General features: G+C 39.5%; 1 protein-coding gene across 1 annotated transcript; it reads left to right on the forward strand.

Annotated features, from left to right (window-relative positions):
- Positions 1-5: 5 nt before the first annotated feature.
- rnf144aa (ring finger protein 144aa) lies at positions 6-22,058 on the forward strand. Its single transcript, XM_058090403.2, has 8 exons — positions 6-525; positions 9,509-9,659; positions 9,846-9,950; positions 10,688-10,748; positions 11,553-11,769; positions 14,830-14,977; positions 15,289-15,378; positions 18,992-22,058. The coding sequence occupies exons 2-8, from the start codon at positions 9,525-9,527 to the stop codon at positions 19,121-19,123; spliced, it is 888 nt and encodes a 295-aa protein (XP_057946386.2). The 5' UTR covers positions 6-525; positions 9,509-9,524; the 3' UTR covers positions 19,124-22,058.
- The last annotated feature ends 282 nt before the right edge of the window (positions 22,059-22,340 follow it).

The raw sequence follows: 22,340 nt of genomic DNA on the forward strand, positions 1-22,340 counted from the left end.
CTCTCTCTCTCTCTCGCCCTCCTTCCCTCCCTAGTCTCCAGCTATGGCGTCCCTGCAGTGGCTTCATTCCCTACCGAGCTTGGCACTACTAATGACTGCGAAGAGGTGGTAAACGTCGCACTATCAATCTCTTTCTCTAGCCTTTCCCCCTCCTTTTTTTGTTCTGTTTTTACAATAAGGACGTTTGCATGTCGCAGACATTGACGGACATTGCGCACTCTTTACTGAACCGAGAGTTGCTGCTGCTGCTGCTGCTGTTGTTGTGGCTGTGGTGAACAAACAAGCCTTAGCTGTCACGCATCGAGACCACCATTAGGGAGGATTGTTAGTTTATCACAAGGCGAATGCAATGGTGGTGATGTTCACAAGGACCGTGGATGGGCATCCGCCCTCCTGAAATAGACCCTCCACCCCCGTCTCACTCGGCTGGCTGGACGCCCTTTTTGGCTAAATCCAATTCAGGAGATCGTCTTCACCTTTCATATCCTCCTCCAACATCAAGACTGCTTTATCCCAGACAAGCAGGTAAAAGGCGTCTCTTTAAGACTCGTGTTTATCATGCATTGTTTTCATCATGACAGTGAGATCACACTTGGCTGCGATTGTTAACATCATGCACGCTATTTCCAATTTAAAGTAGCATTATAGGCAGGCCCGTGACAGCAGGCTTGACAACACAACATTCCAGTGGGCATTAAGTGCATTGTTGTTTGAGTTAAATAAGATGCCCCTAAAATATTATGCATCCACAGGTCCATCCATGATATATAATCCTCTTTTTGTCTTTTGAGTCAATTTCATGCGCTGGCATGACATAATAATGACTAAAATACAGTGTCTGCTGAAAACAAATAATACAAAAAAATGGCTCTCACGGAACAGAAACACACTCCCCAGTGGGCCTGGAGGCCATTAGCCAAGCTCCCACAGGAAAGATGAGTTTACTTAAAAGAGTGACGACTAGGAAGATTGTGTTGATGCTCGGTAAAGCTGGACGACTGAATGTCAGTCCAAAGACAAAACACATGATAGATGTCTGAGTATAGTGTATTAAAGGGACATGTTGTCTTTATATGACAAAACAACACTTATTTTTTGAAAATGGATAAGCAAACTACAACTGTTGGCATGTCAAAACAAAAAAAACAATGGCGAACTACAAAGTTGTTCCAATACTCATATGTCCAACATACATTACTTCTAATGAATGCCAACAAAGACAGTTTTTGGTGAGATCCCGTTTCCTTACAAAGTCACATCTCCAACTAGTGGCCTGGCATGCATATTACAGCGAACTTACCCCTTTTTTTTCAAAATCGTAAGACCAGTAGAAAAATAGCTAGAATTTACCTTTTACACATTTGGATCTTAATAGGGTTTTAAGTAGAGCTCCAGCATGCAAAAAAAAAATCAAAAATGCTCAAAAAATTGCAATCCATCCACAAATGTTGTCTGTGGGAATTAAATCAGGGTAACTTATGGGATGGTCCCAAAGAATGATGTTATTCTTCCTGAAGAAGTCCTTGGTCAAGCAAGAATTGTGAACTGCAGCGTTGTCCTGTTGAAAAAAACCCAGCTGTTACCACACATACAAGAGCCCTCAGTCATCTGCACGTAACCAGCCGCCTTTGATGACCCTGCACCACCTGAAGCTCCAGTGTTGCACTGAATGAAAATGCACCCCAGATAATGATGGACTCAAACGGGAACTCAAACAATGTACTAAAATGAGCAATTTCAAGAAACAGTACAAGCAGTGGACGTTTAGAGGGTACAAGGAAGAAGACTCCTGAACCTCTGTGCACATACAATTCTATGTGTAACCACTCTTATATTGACTACTGACTCTTCATACTTTTGTCCATTTATGACATACTGCGATTGACTGGCGACCAGTCCAGGGTGTACCCCGCCTCTCGCCCAAAGTCAGCTAGGATGGGCTCTAGCATCTCCTTGCAACCCTAATGAGGACAAATGGCATAGAAAATGGATGGATGGATTTATGGCACATGTAACACATGTGGACTGACTTTCAAAATAGCCATCAATTCCATTTTGACTCCAGGTTTTGTTAGGAAGTCTACTTGCCTGCCCCACCTTTGCATTATTCAGCATCATGCATGAAGCTGAGCTATTTCAATGCTGTTAAAATGGACTTTTTACTAGAGGGCTTTCTAAACATGCTTTGCTTTCTATTTCTACTCCACACAGTATTTCTGATCTACAGTAATTTGGAACAGAAAGACGGGGAGATATTTTGTAGGAGGAGATAAATATAAATACTACGCCTTCGTACAGTTTATCTCAGCTCAACAACAAACCATGTTTCGTGTTCACACTTCTCGACTGGGAATCATGCCAGCCATTTGGTCTTACAATGTGTGCGTCTATCACTGAACCAATTTCGCCTACACGGCAGAAGAGAACACAGGGTGTCCAGACTCAGACTCTCTTTATTTGGCAATGAGTAACTACGGTAGAAAGGAATGAGTCAAGAGGAGTGGTAGAATAAAATTTGGGCGTACCAGGAGGTGCTACAAGGTGCTACAACCCAATCCATTCTTGCGTAATATGCATTCTTTTAACTTAGTCGACATGAAACAAAATTTTCCCATATACATGACGTAAAAGTGTATTTCTCTATGCCAGGGGATGACCTCTAGCTATCATAAAATTTTATTATGCCTACCAGTGTGCTACTTTGAAGTTTTAAGAGTGTTTGCTGCTAATCCCAGGAATGAGTCAGAATAAACGGCCTTAGAGACTTTTAAGTACAATGAGAGCAGCTTATCTGGTTGTACTATCTGAACATACTTTTGCTCGGCCATTCTGATAACAACAATCAAACACCAGTTAGCTCTTGTTTTTGTCACTGAATCCAGTAACTGTTTTGTTTTGTCATATAAATTAAGTTTCCTGCAAATCAGCAAGTGATGAAGAACCTCTTTAGTGGAGGTAGTAATGGCTCTAAACACTACACTGCATTTTTGAGGAAGTGTATAATGGATTTCACTTTTTTGTTTGTTGCACAGAGACACATTTCCTCTCCTCATTTCTATCCTTTTGTGTATGTAGAAAACAAAGCCAGCAGCAGGATGTGAACACATTTCCATTTGTAGGTTTTGGACTTCCTCCTCCTTGTTCCCCCTACTGTGGGAATACACTACATGACTCTGGCCTTGCTTTAGAATCAAGTGATGACCAACATCAGAGATACAGCAAGGATTGAGAAAAGAGTCAGTTTAGGTGAAATTGCAACTATTCGCAACTATTCGATCTTGCTTCACAAGATGACTGGGTTAAGGCAGGGGTGTCAAACTCATGCCATGGAGGGCCGAGACGCTACAGGTTTTCTTTCCAGCTGGTCACTAAAGCAGGTGATTTTAATGATTAACCCTCCTTTGGTTTGAGGGAAGGAGCTCGTCAATTAAATCACAGAAACTGGTTGGAAAAAAAACCTGCAGTGCTTTGGCCCTCTGTCGACACATGTGGGTTAAGGGTGTGTTTAAACGTCAACGACCTAGTCGAGACGGGAATGTTTTTATTTCACGACAAGACTGGGGCAGGGAATTGTAGTAGCTTGTGACACAAGCTATGACTTACTATGAGATACATGATATGTCCATACAGTAATGATGCAATAATCAGTATATTGGCGAAAAACGGCATGCTACTGCAGATGGCAGAGGTGGGGAAAGTCAGTAATGTGTAAGTCTCAAGTCAAGACAAGACAGTTCAAGTCAAATCCAAAGTCATTGGCTTGAAATCATTATAAGTCATAAACACTATTTCATGTTTACCAAATAAAAGGGTATTTTTAATTTTAATTTATCACGGCTCAAAAATATATTAGTTAATATATCATGCTATTTTGTGGTTGAATGGCCTAGTAGGGAAAACTTAATGTATACATATTAAAGCAAATTTTGAACATAAAAATGACTAAATTAACTAAAATTCTGATATAAAGCATATAAAGTCACCTTCAATGATGTTTGTATTATTCTCTACAGGTAACTACACAATGGTACATTGCACTGGTCACTAGGTGTAGGTGTCAGTAATGTTACTGTAATGTTTGAGAAACACAAGGATACGCCTTTCGATGACGTATAGGTCGGAAATATGCGACCTGACCGTTTATACTGCAGCTGCATTGCATACATGTTGGATTCATATCTTCATATGAATGATGTCTGAGTCGCATTTGAAAAAAATCCAAATTTTGCTGTTCACACTTACATGAAAAAAATCGGATACAGGTCGCATATGAGCAAAGACATTGGAATTGACCTGCTGTGTGAAGTCTGTTGTTGTGTCTGCTTTTAATTAAGAATCCATCCATATTTTGTGCATGACATGTATTGACAATAATTTACTGTTTTTTAACGATAATAGTCCCTTTGTCTGTTTTGAATCACTAACCAAATAATGTCAGTTAGCAAAATTCTTTGTGAATTGTTCATTTGGCTGTTTGGATGAGATGTTGTATTCATTTGTCTTTGCCTGCGTCTTTGTTGAGACACCATTGTCCCCCGCTGGAGTGACAACAGTCCTCTTTAATGCAGCAGCAGTTCATTTGGCAACATCCATGTTATATGTAATTAATAATTCGGCAAAATGTCAGCCCTCTGCCATACTATTGAAAGGGTGCTATAGCTCTGCATCACATTTATGAAAAGGTGTGCTATTTTTGTCCTTAAGTCTGGTTCTATTCTGCTTTTTATAGGCCAGTGTACTATTCAGTTCTTGAAGGTATTGATGACACTGCATTTTAAATAAGTATACTCTTTTTCAACCATTATGACAACCTTCAACAAAATTTCACAGGAAAGGAACAACCTGTTTTATAAGCAAACTCAAACAAATGGTTAAAGTCATTAAAAATTCAGCAAAGCCCGAAGGCATTTTCTTTCTGTCTCCGACATACTGAATACAACCATTATTGGTTTTCTGTTTCCGACTCTCAGCGACTTGACCTTGTGTTCATTCAATATTGTGTTGATAATGGACACAATGAGGGGGAAAAAGGCTTTGTCAGTTTCCTGATTTCGCCTTCCTTTCCTCCCTATTTTTGTTACACTTGTTTTGTATGAAAATTTGAAATTCTAGTGAGGGCTTTTTAAAAACATAAAAAGGCTGAAAATAAAACTGCAATATTAAAACTAATGGTGCAACAATTAATATACAACTATTTGGGTCATCGATTAATATCCTACTCACCGCAGGTCCATGAACGCATCAATTGCATCTGCAATTGCAGATTGGATGAGCAAGGGAGGGGGTGGTAGAGACTGTATGCAGTGAGAGGGAGTTTTGAGTTGAGTCTGAAGCAACTTATTGTGCAGTACAATACAATTTTATTAACAAGAGTATAGCAATATGCTATGTAATGAGAAGCTGTAACTATGTGCTTGGATCATGCTGTAGCTACGTGCTCGGTGACACGTTAATCGAGGTGACTCCATCATGGCTTTTTTTGCTACGACAGTCAGGGACAGGATCAATCAAATGCTATGCTGATATGCCGATACTGTATGTGAACTCTGATGACTTCTTTTTAATCTGAAAGTTATCTGAAATTTTACACAAATATAGGATATCAACATTTTGTCTCACCTGCGGCAATAGCTTCTGCAGAGCATTCAAAACACAGTCCTTCCCACTAATATAGGGGATTAAGGCCAATGTGATACCTGCCATGAATTAAGGGATGAGAGGGCGGACGCAGCCTACTAGGCGTTTGCATGATGTCCCTTAAATCCTAGTAAGGGTTAGCTTAAAAGACATTATCCTCTCTTAAATTTAGAGCTCAACACCGAATTTTCATTAGTTTATTTTCAGATTTACATGCTTTTCCCAATGAATAATTCAATGCCTTTAACCTCCCTAACACAGGAACCTAGTTATTCTACTTGTTCAATTGAAACATGCTGTATTTTACACCTCAAGTACTACATACCATACTACCAAGGTATACGGTTGACCCAGTAGCTACGAGGCACACAGTAAACATTATTGCTTGCACAATGTGTGATACAAAGTGTAATTCAGAGGGGCACAGAACTGTGAGGTTGTGTGCTGTACTTTAAGGCTACCCCTTCCCACAGGATATTTAGTGTGCACTGTAGCAAGAAAAAACAAAACAAAACAGCAGCTCGACAATTTAGGCTGCAACATGCAGAGGCGTGACATTATCAGTGTCTGTCTCGCCACTGAGGATGCCAAAATCCACCAGGGTGGTTATGTAACACTGCGGGGGCATGGACAAACAAGGGCTATGGCCACTCTTGGCAAACCTCTTAGGTCTCTCCCCTCTATGTCAAGGACAGACGCCGACTGTCCACTCTCGCTGTCACTTGCATAAAGACCTTGTCATCCTTCCCGTCCAAAAATAAGGGCCCTGCTTTGGTGCTCAGAGTACATACGTGATGGTATTTAAATTATCCGTGTCATCTATACACGGCCTCAATGTCCCACCTACTCTTAAAAATAGACTGGCATGCAAACAATTTAGTTTTCTTTTCTTTGCTGTGATATTATGAAGTGGGTTTCAACTTAAAGGGGACCTAATATGCTATATTTTTGGTCCTTTGTATTGAGTTGTGGACTCCTATAGAGCAGCTGCACACAATAACCAGCACAGAAAGCCTTCTAGAGCTTCCAGAAGCTGCACCTATTTCTTTGGATTTCTCGCTTCCCGCAAAAATGGTGTGTTTTAATTTATTCCACCCACGACCCGAAGAAACAATTCCTGACTTAATCATAGAAGCAGAGTTTGGGGGAGGCCAGAGAGCATATCTGGCCTAGAGTGTACACATGCCCTTATAAAGAAGCCCACCTATGTGTGACATCACAAATCTCCAGTTTAAAACACCCTCTGAAACCTAGCATTTTGAGCCATCCAAAACATTTTTCAAGGCTCACTTGCAAATGCGCAGACCTCATTATTGTAAACTTTGGCATCGTTTAACACGAGAATACAACATTCTAACTCCATTTATAGATCAGAAGAGTGAAATAGGCACAATAGGCCCCCTTTTTCACAGTGTGAACAATGTGTTTGCTTGTCAACAGCATGAAAACTGAACGGTTTTTGAAAACCTACTATTGTTACTTTGAAAACGTTGTAATAATTGTGATAATGGAACTGCTATTACGACTTGGATCTACAAAATTGGAACTACAACAAGGCAATATTAATTGAGTTTTAGTTCCTAAAGTGACAGTGTGAACCCTACAAATTGTGCTCCACAAAATCCCCACAAAAAATTTTGGGGGGAGTAGGAGTAGTCCGTATTTGTATTCTATTCTCTAATGGGATGATCACCGTACCACACTTTGAAAACCCTTGCTCTAGAATAGAGCTCTAAGTGAAACCTAAATCCCCAACTAATTAGCTATGTAGAGTATGCGCCCGGACTATTAAAGCAGAAAAGGTTGGAAGGAACAAGAGGTGACGTCATGATCACTAAGCACGTACTACGGCCCTCACACTCACAAGCTTTTTTTCTCCTTTAAATTGCCTGCTCTTTTTTAGCATGCCAATACTTGCCATGATTGAATGTACTTTGGAGTTAAATATGCTCCTTGGTGAAGTTTCTGAACTATTTCTAACAGTTATATTGTGGATATGCGTCAGCAAGAAATTTATATGGACTTTATATGAACAATGATTTCGGTCTGCAATGCCCACTTCTAAACATGCAGGTCGCTGGCAATGTTGACTTATGGCCAACAAGTAGCAAAAACCTGTATCAGGAATAAACTGATCTATATGTAGGTCTTTAACCATTGACTGTATGTCAAGGTGTGAGTGTTACCTGAGGGGCATTATTATTTTTTATATGTCAGAAGTGCTCATGGTACAGAGAAATTCATGATATCATCAAGTAAACTTTGTCTCACTGCAACAAGAACAAAGAAACACAATATTTTCAATAGAAGTTATCATGCCTCATGTTATGCAATCGGTTATGTGTTTGTGCGTCTTTGTCTGATGGCTATGGAGTCACAGTGGCATGAATGCCGCCTCAATCAGCTAAACAATGAGTACAGTCCCCCTCACAGTATGACCTTTGCTGAGGATGAGTGCTTAACCCCCTGATTCATGACATGACCACTGCAGACAACAGGACGCCTGAGCAGAATAACTTTATTTACTAGGAATAACAGAAATAATGCATAACATGAAAATGTGTTTGATTGGATCAAATTATTTGCAAGATTGACTACTCAGACTGGCAGACTGTAGTCCAAGTCCAGATCTAGACACTTCACCTAGAGTCAATAAATTAAGTTTTACAGGGCGCTTTTATTTTTTAATTTTTTTTTTCAACTGTATGGTATTGGTTCAAAGACCTCGTCTCCACAAAACTGCCCATTTAGACTTTGTGATCGCTGTAATGGACACCTCAATAGAGCATATATGTCCACCCATACACTGTATAACATTGTTTTCACTTAAAAAAAAAATAAAAAAAATTCCAAGGTGTGGTGGTTTTTACTGAGCCATGGCACCCCGCCACAATCCATTACATGTAGCACAAACCCTGACTTTTTCAACTCGTGGAACATGAGTGGGGAACTGCACTTTTTCACAATCATTCACAATCCTTATGTAAAACATGAACAAATATTTTTTCCCCTTTTCTGGAAATTACAACACAGGGACACACCCATTACAGTTTGTACCTGCCGCTTCAATATTTTCAAAATGGATGGTTTTGGCGGTCAGACTGGTAATTAGCCTGGGGTTGCATTTTCTGTTACATTTTGCATGTGTAATATATATGGATGTGAAGAGGTTTAGCTCAGTTTACTTTTTATGTTTGGTGTTTTAGAGTGGTTTATTACATTTTTTAATAATCTTCAAATGCCCATCCCTACCTCATGATACTGGCATAATTATTATTGATTAAATAATTTTAGATAACAACCTTCCATGTGATGATGTTTTTAAACCACAGAAGCCACACACTCACAAAGTCATCTTTTTAGCCTGTTTGCCTCAGCCTTCAATATTAAATTGGCATTCAAGCCTACGCTTACGAGTTCGGTACCTACGTAATGGAGAGTCATCTCGGCTCACTGCTTACCATTTCACGTGATGGATGCTGACGAGATGGATGAATGCCCTGTGATTTCAGTGAGTCAGACATGAGGTGCTTCTCATTTTGCCAATATTGGTCCTCGTGATTTTTTTCTCCTGCTTCCTTCCCTTCACACGTGAGGTTTGATGAGGACATGTTATGGAGGAGTAATGAAGGGAATTAGATTGTCTTGAATGTGTTCTTTCTGTGGATTGACATTTTTATGTCAGGTGTTCAGTTGAATCCTTGGTGGGCTTGTACCACTATGTACAAGTTTTTTTCCCACTTGTTGCTGGGCAGATTTTGTGCCTCAAGCCACAATTTGCTGTGAACCAAAGACCAGAGGCCTTTGACCTTTTTGGCAGAAGTACATTTTGCTGACAGTCATGTCTTTTCATCTTTCCTGTGTGTTGTAGCTCTGTGGCGTTGAAAATGACCACGGCACGGTACCGTCCCACCTGGGAGCTGGCCGTGGACCCCCTGGTTTCATGTAAGCTGTGCCTTGGAGAGTTCCCACTGGAGCAGATGACCACCATCACGCAGTGCCAATGTGTCTTCTGTACACTGGTGAGCAAATAACTACTCTTCTGTCACCAGAGAAAATGGAAACTCTAAATAGTAATGTTTGATAGTTTGCAAGTGTTTCTAACTTTAAATAAGTTTTAACAGTGGCAGAACCTCTGTAACAACTTTCTGAGATGGTATTTATCTTCCCAGTGCATCAGTCTGACGCCTGCTTTTTGTTTCATGCAGTGCCTGAAGCAGTATGTGGAACTCTTGATCAAAGAAGGCCTTGAAACTGCAATTAGCTGTCCTGACTCGGCCTGTCCAAAAAGAGGACACTTGCAGGAAAATGAGGTACTGGGATTATGTCATTCAACCTTATGTGGTGACTTCTAGGCAATAAGACCAGCATTACCTGCAGCCTGTCGGGCTTATAAAATTATATCTACAATGTCCCTTAATTTGGTTTTGAAAGCAGTATTTTCCATAAACAAATGTCAGTGCCTTGAACAATGAGGAAAAAGCCAGCACCGCAATTGCACACGGACATGCATAGAATTTCTCAGAAATAATCAAATTAGTGGGAGCTTATAGGAGGCCTATTATGTACGTTTTTCGGCCTTTTGTATTAAGTTGTGGACTCCTACACAGCACACAATAACCAGCACAGAACGCTTTCTAGTTCTTCCAGAATCTGCACCTATTCAGCTGTATTTCTTTGGATTTTGTTCTTCCCGCGAAAACGGTCTGCTGTAATGTCTGCTTTTAGCATACAGCCATATGTGTGTCATAAGACGAAAGCAGTTTGCTGATATTAAGTTGAGATCCCAAACATGGCTACAGCTATCGTAGGGCCCTACGAAATCCATTTTATTTTTTCCAAAATTCTGTCACTTTTTTAATTTAGCTTGTTTTTCCCTTTACAGTTAAATTTTACCTCTATCATGTTTTCTTTTTGTGTCAGTGAATTTTCATGATTTATACCATATTGATTTAGAAACTTAGCATTCTGTGTATCTAACTGCTTTAGCAGCCTGTGCCTATAAATATGCACATTCCTCATTATTTCTGCTTGGTTTCTGTCCTTGTAGATTGAGTGCATGGTGGCCACAGAGATGATGCAGCGATACAAGAAGCTCCAGTTTGAACGAGGTGAGTCAATGCAAAAAAAAGAAAAGAGGGTGATGACGTCCTGATTGGCTTCAGCGGGATGATAGTGTGCGCAGCGACAGCCAATGAGACGATCACGTGGACCCCTCTGCCCCCCTCCCAGCTCTCCTCCCTCCTACTAGTGTATTGCATGGCGACACAAAAAGGATGACAACAATGGAGGCTTGCAGCACGTGAAGCTGCACTGGGTGTCTTTGTTCAGCTAAGAGAAGATCTCAACGGCATCAATCATTACGCTAGCAGTGACATTCATTGCAATCTGGAAACTCTAGAAACCTTTTGTGTCATTGCACAGCACAAAAGAATAAGGTAAACTGTCATCATGGAGTGAGCATTTTGCACTTATAAAGTGCTTAATATTTAAAAATCTACAGGTCTACTTCGAAAGGATCCAATGCAGGAAAGATGACTGCTGTGATGTGTTGTCTGACTGACTGCTTTAATTGCGCTCATGCTTATCAGCACATTTGCTGCCACGGAGAACAGTAACCAAGCAACACAGTCATACTTTAATGGCACTCACCATGCAGGTCATCCGCCTACATCCCGGAACACAATGTACATTGAAGTCTGCAGTCTACAAGAGTACAAGAACAACTGCACACTTAATTATCCACATATTTGTATGTTTGTAGTTCAGTTATTCCCTCATATTCATCTTTTGAAGCATATTTTGGCACACACAGGTTTAACACAGTTTAAAGAGTAATCTAATAATGTCAGAGCTACAAGTAGTAACGTTTTTAGGACGTGCCAATGACGGCGTCTCTTATTTTGTGTCATTAGAGGTGCTCTTGGATCCTTGCCGGACGTGGTGCCCCTCCTCGACCTGCCAGGCTGTGTGCCAACTGAAGGATGCCGACTCTCCAGCGCTTCCCCAGCTGGTCCAATGCGCCGTTTGCGCTCTGGAGTTCTGCTCGGCCTGCAAGGCCAACTGGCACCCGGGTCAGGCCTGCCCGGAGAATAGCCTTCCCATCACCTCCTTCCTACCAGGAGAGAACAGGTATTGTTTCTTAACTGCGTTATCTGGGGTCACATTCTTGCAGGCTTGTGTTGTGATGACCCACCGTGGTGGGGCCTTTATATATTTTAAACATGATCAAACAACATAACGCTGACCCAGTTTGCTTAATGGAATTCAAAGTGAAGCACAGATAAGACCTTTCATCAGCATGTCAAAAAGAATTCCTACTATGACAGCAACCTTCAATCTTTTTTCACAATTTCTGTTGCTGACTGCTGGTGGTTGTAACAATTCCAGCCTTCCTCCTAGCTCGATCTCCTCTTGCTCCCTCTGGTGTACAGAGGTAGTATTGCACATTGATGACGCGCCGCGAAAATCGGTTTTGTTAGTGTTTTAAATCAGCAAAATACGGCAAGATACTGCAACTATTACATGTTATCATCAGTGTACGTGTCAATGCATGATCACTGCATGTATATCAAATGATGCGACATTGTTAAAGTTTGCTTTATTTTAGAGGGCTTCATAGACGGAATAGTTGTGTCCCAATGACAACATTGTAAGCTTGACCGTATTAACTTGTTTTCTTGTGAAGAACATGGAAAAAAATATGTGTTCATGTTTCACATAGGATTGTGAATGATGGGCAAAATTCCAAAAAAGTGCAGTTCCCCTTTAAGTGCAGCAAATTGTACTTCCACAGTGTTTGATCATGAGAGATTAAAATATCCACTTATTACTAATGTCCACAGTTTTTCCGTTTGTTTAGACCACTCATTAATGCATAATAAAGATGTTGTAATGTTAGTGAATGCCACTCGCTTTTGTATGCTGACAATGAGGAAGTTTTGTTCCCAGGATGAGGACTGGAGACATGTTTGTGAGTTGGAGATACATATACGCTGTTGGAATTGCACTGTTGTTGATGTGTTGAGGTCAGAATAAAGTTATTAAAGCGTGGCAGAGTCTGTGTGCCTCTGCCATCATAACAGAGAGATGTGACTTTACATCATGCGCTTGTGTTAATGAGGCAAAAAAATGTAATGAAATGAAACAAATTAGTTAAATAAGTTACTGAGACACTATTTTTGACAGCCCTAATAAATGATAATAAAATCCAGTTCATATAACTATATAGTGCTATTGGTTGGTCTTAACTTGTTGACAAGTAGCGATCAATACTTTATAGTGTGCCCACCTCCTTACCTTTTATTGCCATTGCTGTATTCAGGAAATGCATTCAAAGATTTAATCTGACTGTTGGACGGGCTGACTCTCCTGCAACAATAAATAAGAAGATATAAAATAATATGCAGCAACTACAGTACAGTCTAACCTGGGCACGATGCCCACTTCAAGGGGGTTCAGAAAGGGGCTGCCCCGAGACACACAGCATGCGGCTGACCTATTTCTCTCTGCTATCCTCTTACTGTGGAAAAAGTCATTAGGCCTGTAAGGCTTCCTCTATCAGAGGCCACCATGGAGAGGATTAACAAGTCTACTCTTAGACTTCACACTTGTTGACTGCATACTCATGCTGCTTTGCACACCTGACCTTTTATTCTGACGTTTAAGTGCACTCTGAGGACAAACCAAGAATCAAGCAAGCTCTAAATTATTTACATTATTGGAGGGCTGTTATGTGGCTTTATTTGCCACTCCTGTTGGACAAAGAATGTTAAAAGCAGCCTGTTGGACTGGCGTATGTAGAGTTTGCTCCAGAAACAACAGGATGTGGAGAACTCTTACCACACAAAAATGGAGCAATCCTGTTTTGCTGGTTCACGATGGCAATCAGGTGTCATGAGCACATGCATGCAGAGAATGTTGATGACGTTGAATGATTTTTTTTTGCCTTTGATCAAAGATAAAATTGGTAACAAACATGTTATGACTCCTATTTGGTGCAGTTACTGAATCTCAATGTTTGCATTTTCTACATGACTTTTGTGTAAGTAATGAAACAAAAGTGGTTGTCTAGCATTATAGAATGTGCATACGGGAAGCAGGGTGCAAATTACAAGCTCAGTCTGGAGTTGCTAACAGTCATTTCCCACCAGAATCAGTGGGTCTACCCAAGCTTTATCAACAATGGTAGTCCTGCAAACAACGTGTAATGACCACATTATACGTTACTGATGCTGTAGAAAACTTAGCTTATGCAAAGCTAATGCAACTTACCATTGACATACGTCTAGAAATAACCTCTTTTCTTGAGAAACCTCAGACTGTCCAGTATCTAGCTCCTGATCAGATTTGGGATCCAGCATATATGACTGTGTGTTAAAAGTGGACATTTTAAAAAGATAAATTGTGTTTGTTATCAACTCCTATAAAGTTAGGAGTTGATAGGAGTTGATAGTTGACAGCTATTGGCACAACACCGGAAGTCCTTGGGAGTGTGACCAACCACGGCAGAGTGGGCGTGCCTGGAGGTTTTCGCGGGAAGCACAAAGCCAAAGAAATACAGCTTGAATGCAGATTCTGGAAGATCTAGAAAGCTTTCTGTGCTGCTTAGTCTGTGTAGCTGCTCTATAGGAGTCCACAACTCAAATCAAAGGGTGGAAAAATTTGCATAATTGGTCACCTTTAAGCATGTCCAGAAGTCCAACTTTTTGTGTGATGGTTGGCTTCCTCTGCCTTTCGGATGCAGAATGTTGTGCAGACATTGTGGGTTTTGTCAGGGAGAAAACTTGCAAACATACAGAGTTCAAAGTTACATGGTTAGCTGTTTGCTAGCTGAACACAACAGGAGATGGCCATAAGAACGCAGGACGCAGAACACAATGCGCCTGCAATATTGCACAGCAATACACTGTAACAACACTGCAAATCATCAGTGTAGCTCAACTGGAGTCCATGACGGCACATGATGCTACCTGGGGGAAGCAAATACAACATGTAGAAGTCCCCTCTCCAGTTGACCTTGTCTACTATCGGGGCAAATAGTAGGTGCAAGTCTACAATCCTACATCTAATTATCTTATGCAAGTGTAACTAATGTAGTGGCCTGTGATTTTAACAGATAGAGCATGCGCGGAGGTGCTATGTAGAGCTTGTTTCGAATGTGGATCATATCAACGTGTCTTTTTGTTGCAGCCCGTTCTACAAGAACGAAGAGGACGACGCGCCCATCAAACGCTGCCCTAAATGCAAAGTTTACATTGAGAGGGACGAAGGCTGTGCACAGATGATGTGTAAGAACTGCAAGCACGCCTTCTGCTGGTACTGTCTGGAATCCCTGGATGTGAGTTAACTCTCATCTCCCACTTTGTAAGCTGTAATAATTGTGTGTTCAAGCACTGTTTATTTAGGAAGCTGTAGCTGTAGATGGGAAATGATGTAATTGCATGGTTTTTCCCCCCCTCGTATTCCATCACAAGACTCATACAGATGCTGCTGCTTCTTATGTAATCTCAGTTGTACAAGCACAGCCATCTGGGTCACTTGGGTCCTTTTTAAAGTAGCCATTTTTATTGTCTTGCACAACAGCTGCCCACGCCTTTTCAGACTGTAATCTGTATTGTGTGTGTGTGCGTGTGTATGTGTGTTTGACAGGATGACTTCCTCCTGATCCACTATGACAAAGGGCCGTGTCGAAACAAACTGGGCCACTCCAGGGCGTCTGTTATCTGGCACAGAACCCAGGTGAGAAACACTGCTCCCCTGGCTCGCACTCAGACCATAGTGTGACCATGCACGTGTGCTGCCTCCCTCTCAACGCCTGAACCCCCCTGACACACACATATATACATACACACCATGCAGTCACTCACTGTGTTCTTGAGAGTACAATGGAGAAAAGGACAACCAGTTCTGTGTCCCGCTGTCTCCATCCTAAGCCTATTGTGGGCACCTTTTCACACATCCGCAAAGGTTTATATAACCAAGGTTGTGCTCTACCTATTTGCTAGTAAATACACCAAGACGACCGACATCCACAAAGGCTTAAACAAGCACATTAATCTCAAATTAAAATCAAGCGTGGTTTGAGCCAAGAGAACAACAGTAAAGCACAGGCCACCACTAACGTACTACTTGCTGGTTCATAGGGTGATGTAACACTTTTTAAATGAGTAGACAGTGACATTTTCATTCTAGGGAGGACTGTTCCATGACTTAAATGCCAAAAAAATTGGATCGGCATCAAAATGTATGAGGTTCTTCCACTGCCCGCCCCGACAAAAACGTATGTGGATTTTATTTCCCCCAGTAATTCACTAAGTCACTGACTGATGAAGTAATGAACCATCAATAGAAAAAACGAATCTGATGAGATTTGATAAATGGTTACATGCATCCATGTTAAAATGTATTTTGTTAAAAACAAACTGACAAACTGGTCTTATTTGTAAAAATGTGAAAAATATTATGTACAATATTACCTTGTTTTTCCCAGCCATTTTTCAAAAGACATCTACTTCACTACCTGACATTTTAGAGCATTTTGACTGATCTTGCAGTGTGTTTCTACCCTTTCCCATTCTTTAGTAATCAGCAGTAGAACATGGGTAAGTTTCAGCAAAATATCAGTTCTCAACAAAAACAAGGGAGAGAAACTGCCTTTTTGCACAAATAACGTAAAAGATGTATCAACATAAATATACACGCTTGGGATCACACGTTCAGGTTGAAAAAAACGCCTTGATATGTCTTTGGATGTGAAGAGTTTGTTGGTTTACACAAAGTACGATTTCTTGTTGAGAAATGCAATATCTTTGTAGTTAGGGCATAGAAAAACCAGCTAATAACCTTCTCAATACAATTTTTAACATTTTAGAGCCCTCTGGACACCAACTAACACCCCTATAGTCACCTTTACACTCGTATTACCCAGATTGACTGTTTTTTCACTGCTGATTACTAAAGAATGGAAAATGGTAGAAACAAAGTTTTTATTCTGATGAAAGATGAGTTGAAACATTTCTTTTGTATATACTTCGTCTATATAGACCCAGAACACAATATTCTGTGTGCCTTCAAAAATCACATAAAAAATGGCTGGGATTGAATGAGTTAATGAGCAAACTAATCTGCTATAACGCAGATAAAAATGGTATATATTTCATGTAATATATTTATTCATATACTTTCTTTTTCATTTTAACTAACTGACTAGCTAGCATGGCTAAAATGCTGTTTTGTACTATCCTAAGTAACTAGCTAATGAGCAACCTAATTAGCTAACCAGCTATGATGCTGTTTTCTGTAAAAATAAAAACAAATCCTTATATTTTTATTCCATAAAAATGTTTTGTGGATTTATTTGCCATAATTATAATTATCTAACCAGCTAGCTAACACAGCTAAAAATGCAATTATTAATTTACAGAACCCAGCTGGATAGGAAGTTGCCAACAAACCACACTTATAAGATTGATATAATTCTTATTTAGACAAGATGTCTGCACGGTGTTGTCTCCTTCTTATACAAGGTGGCATCTGTTGCCCAGTGGGGCAGGCTGAGTCACACAATTACACTTCAGCTGGTGGGGAGCGAGCTACAATCTCACTGGTGTGTGTGTCTTTGTTTGGCTCTCCTCATTTCACCCCCGCACTTCCTCATAAATATAAAGGTTGAACCAGAACGACCTTACAAAGCTGACAACTGCTTCAATCTCATAATGTCAAATCATTTTGGTCCTCTGTTAGACTTAGACATGGTCTCTTACTGTAGTCGGAGTGTTAATAACAGTGTATGTACTGGTATCTGTGTGTGTGTATTTTATGAAGTAGTTATCCAGTTAATGTTTTCACTAAACAAACAAGACTTATTTGAGTACTGTGTGTCTGACCGCAAAAGAGAAGCAATGGCATCCTGGTATTTTCATAGCGCTGTTTGTTGCATGTTATGTCGGTTGGAGCTTTCATCTTCCTGGTGTTTGTCTTCCCCTTGTGGTCGTGTCAAAAACAGCACCTTGCCCCCCTCAGCTGTCTGTATTCGTAAACACCTGGTGAATACATGTATTCAAAATGAAAGCGACTTTGAGAGTTAAATTAAATAATCAGGTTTCGAACTAATAATTGTCATGAATTATTAAGCATTTTGGCACTTTAGACACTTAAGGGATTGAAACGAGTATATGAAATGTTTTTTCTGACCTCTGCTGGGCAATTTTATGTACTGCAAAGCTTTGTTTCCACCAGCCAGTTCAATTAGTTCAAATAGCTATTTTTTTTTTATTATAATTTTGGAGTTGCACTGAAATCTAATAATTCTTTAAAATTATATTTTATATTTGTAAACCAGGAGTGTCCAAAATGTGGCCTGCAGCTATTTTTTTAATTGTTTGCGGCACATGAATAAAACAATGCAAATAAAAAAATGTATAACAAAAATATCACATCGAAAATACAAATTAGCAGAAAAAAAGAATGAAGTCAAAATATTAAGAGAAAAACATAATCTAAAAAGAAAAAGTAGAGAAATAAAGTTTGAAATATGAAGACAGAATGAGAAAAAACAAAAAAAAAATCAAGTTAGCTTGGAGGAAGGTGTATAGTGGTAAGAGAAAAAAGGCAAAATGTCATAGGAATAAAGTCATAATAACAAGAAGAAAGTTGAAATATTTGGAAAATAATTGAAAAAACATTTTATGAGAATAAAGTCAAACTATAGACAGGAAGGAGTTGTATTTTAGCAGGAAAAAAGTTGCAGTTTTACAAGAGTAATCTGGTTATATGAGGAAAAGTAATGCCATTTTAGTAGAGTTGAAATAATAAAAGAGAAAAGCTAAAAATATGACAAAAAACTTAAATAACATAATCAATCAGTGAAAATCAGTGAAAATATTATGGCAATGAGAAAGTTGAAATAATTGGAATAAGGCAAAATAGGGCAAGGGGAGTGTCATAATAATGGGCTTTTTCACCTACGTATAACACAAAGCTGAGATGCAATTGTTTTTCAATATAGTATATACATATATTTTCTTCGTATGCCTTTGTATGTGTTTATTTACAATATATCAAGCTATCAGGAAACATCATTAATGTTTTGTTTTTTTTTCATCACTTGTGCACGTTATAAGGCTTGTGCATGTGGGTCATCCGCTGCAGGAAATGAAACTGACACATGTTCTCTTGTTAAGACATCATAATCAAATTCTGTTTTACCCATTCATAAACAAATGATGAAGCCAATGTTTTTGAAAATCTCTACTGTATTTATGAACAAGAGGCCAAAACGCATTCAAATATCTGTATTTGTGTGGACACGGTCTCAATCGAACTGACCGTTTGCGGTGTTTACTTCTTCCAGGTTGTGGGGATCTTTGCAGGGTTCGGCCTGCTCCTGCTGGTCGCCTCCCCCTTCCTCCTCCTGGCTACGCCCATCGTCCTGTGCTGTAAGTGCAAGTGCAGTAAAGGTGACGATGACCCCTTGCCTACCTAAAATGCAGCCCCTGACGGCGTGCAGAGCCACTCAAAAAGGATGGGGTCATCTTACTGCGGTTCCCCTCCTCTTCTCTTTCCACACTGTTGTTTTGTTTTTCATTTTCTGGGCTGAGCCTGCACGACAGCTGCTTTGGGATCCATCGCTCTGCATGGTAGATGCGCAGTTTGGCCCTAAAGAAGGGTGAAAAAATTGGTGGTGCCGCTTCAAGTGGCTTTACGAGATAACTTTATCTCATGTATGGACAGAGGACTGCTCTTATTGTACGTCACCAACCACCACCACCATGTAGCTCTACAGGATCAGTCCAGTAGCATTAGAGGTGCACCAGGCATGTTTGGTGTTGACTCAGTTTGCACACACGATATCTGACTGAGATAGAGACTACCCTCTCTTGATGATGTCACTGTTTTATAACCTCATGCTTTTAAATGGAACTGAGTCTACTGTCTGTCTTGTACTTTGTCGGAAACCTTTATTCATTTAAAGGGGATGCCCGCTCTAATGTATACACTTGTGGAGTGGTGCTCCCCTTTAAATCAAGCAAAGCCAATCAGATAACTTTTTTTTATGTCCCTCAGGGACGTTTCTCCTTTAATACGCCACCGACCACTCCAATGTGGTTGTTTTAGCCAAAATAGAAACAAGTAGCCTTAAGAATTGACAATAGCCACAAGCAGGCATTCCCCCCCATGTGTCCAAATAATCATCCCAGGGAAAATGTGTACAATAAGCCCTGATGATCCTAAGATGTCATGCACATGTCATGCTGTTAATAGCCATACAAAAGTGATGTTCCGTCCTATTATTACCAAGGGTTTGTATTTCTTAAGTCTTTTAAGAGTCCCGTCAACCATCACATCTTCACCTCTTGCAGACTTAACAAATAGCCCCAAATTGCAAACTTGCATATGTTAGTGGTCCAAAGTTGTCAGTGTTTTGTTTTTTCTTGGTCGTTAACAAACTTCCAGCAGCAAGCAGCTGCTCCCTTTTAACACGGGAGCAACAGAAGACCCTGTACAGATATTGATATTAATGAATGTTCACTTTATGGGGGCACGTTGCTATTAAGCTGCTCTGATCTATATCACTTTATCTATGCAAGTTTGTACATTCTCCTCATGTAAAATGTGTGCCAACAATTTGGTCTAGAACAACAACAACTGGTTTCCTGTTTAAAGAAAGCTGCAGAATGTCATTCACGCATTTGCATGTCATGGGAATAAATGTATTTCCTTAAATAGTGGCCTCCACTGAACTGATGTTTACCCATAATGGTCCCTCCCATAAAAGTGTCTCCCATGAAACCATAGCCATTATTTGTTTCATATTTTTATTTTTGATTAGGAAAAAAAATATATGCTATATTTTCCAAAAATTCTACGTGGTCAATCATAGTTTTTTTTTTGTGTGATTATTTTTGGGGCAGGATAGAGACACCGGGGGGCAGAAAATTATGTGTTTGGCGGAAGCTTTTCTTCCTGATACAAAATGCAGTCAAAACACACTCAAAAAAGTGTGTCAAATGTTGTCATGCAGTTAAGAAATGTGATGGCCTCTTTTTTTTCCCAGAAAGCGTCTTAAAAGGTGACTTTCATCTTATATTATAAAAAAACCAAAAAAATTTAAATTATTATTTATTAAAATGTACAAATAAAGGCCCGATATTTGCAGTTGACTAAATAAACTCCCTGGCCACTATATGAGGAAATAATGTATTTATAGAGTATTTTTTCCCTGTTTTCTTTCAGATTATCTTTGGTTTCTCAAGAGTTGAGCAGTTTAGTCCCAGCCAAGCGAACTGATCCAAACTATCTGATGCAAGGACACAGTGCCATAGGTTCCATAGGCCATCTGGAGGCCATTCAGTTGTGTTGTCAATGATCTGAAACTACTTTTGTGTACTACTTGGAATTAGAAATTAGAATAAAAAATATACTGTATATTATAAAATATGACTTGAAAATTTGCAGGCACAATTTTATTTGAAAATAATTTGAAAAATGAATCAGTAATATGACTTTAAACTGCACCAAAAAAAACCTAATTAATTAATTAAAGCGCGTACAGTTGTTTTGACACACAAAAATATAACTTTAAAATTACATACAAATAAATTACAAATAGAATTTTAAAAGCTATATTTATGAAATAAAAAATATATAATCCATTTCATTTGATCTTTAAGTTGATCCAATACTTGGCTGGGACTACACACTGTTTAAAATATAATATGCGTATTTGATCCACACATAGTTCCATATTTCCACTGTTACATTATTGTACTATTTACGTTGTCCATTACTATTCTGGTGGAGTTCATGTAGCACATGAGTTGAAAGTGTGGCTACGGTTACCAAAAACAGCATGACAGCAGTAGCTATTTCAGCTTCAAAGTAGCTCCAACATCTGCAGCTCCCTCTTTGTCCTGACCAATGGTTCTTTTGTCGTATTAGTAGCCTTAAGTTTGGAGTATCTTGTAGCCCTTTTTACTCTCCTATGTAAAAGCATGATGAAACATCATTTGGCAATTTTTTTCAACCCCAAAATGTTCTTTTTATTCCCATAAAGGTGATTAGATTTTTTTTTAATATGACAATCGTGCCAAGCAGATTTCCTATAGTGAGAGGGTCGGAGTTGTCTACTGTATGTGCATTTTGGCCATGTATTTGTAATGTAATAGCAGTTTTTACAGGGTGGGAAAATATCCTAATGCTTCTTCAATGTGAGCGCTGCACTGTATTTGGGTTTTCATTGGTTATGTTGTTTATATGGAGCTGTCATTTGTGCGGTGCCTGGTGTGTTTCATGGAGATAGCTTCCTTTGTTTTAACTTTACATATCAAGGGTTGGTGAGAAGAAAAACAAGAATGTCCCATTTACAGTACATCTTAAGCAGGCACCAAATGACGTCAAATAAAACCTTTTTTCTGTTACTATAAGTCTTTTAATGCCATCCTCATTTAATATCTTCATAAGTCCAAAGGCCAAACTCTTCAATCGTAGTGCAGAATGACTTGCTTTGCTACACAATAGCAGCTGGAAATGTTTTCAGCATAGGTGTTAATAAGTAAGGGCTTCAATGCAAAGCAAACAAAGTTTTTCTTGCCCTCACAATTTATATTATACAACCTGTCAAGATATTAAGCTATTTATATCAGAAATATCCTCATATTTTAGCATCTTTTTAAGGAACATTTTCAGCCATATGTTGTGCA

This window comes from Doryrhamphus excisus, linkage group LG14, assembly GCF_037039965.1.
Source record: "Doryrhamphus excisus strain RoL-2023G ecotype Guam linkage group LG14, RoL_Dexc_Guam_v1.1, whole genome shotgun sequence".
In the NCBI taxonomy this organism is placed as follows: Eukaryota; Metazoa; Chordata; class Actinopteri; order Syngnathiformes; family Syngnathidae; genus Doryrhamphus; species Doryrhamphus excisus.

Coding starts and splice junctions, on each gene's coding strand:
- rnf144aa (XM_058090403.2), top strand. CDS start 9,525: ATGACCACGGCACGGTACCGTCCCACCTGGGAGCTGGCCGTGGACCCC. Junction 9,660..9,845: donor AATGTGTCTTCTGTACACTG/GTGAGCAAATAA, acceptor TGTTTCATGCAG/TGCCTGAAGCAGTATGTGGA. Junction 11,770..14,829: donor TTCCTACCAGGAGAGAACAG/GTATTGTTTCTT, acceptor TTTTTGTTGCAG/CCCGTTCTACAAGAACGAAG.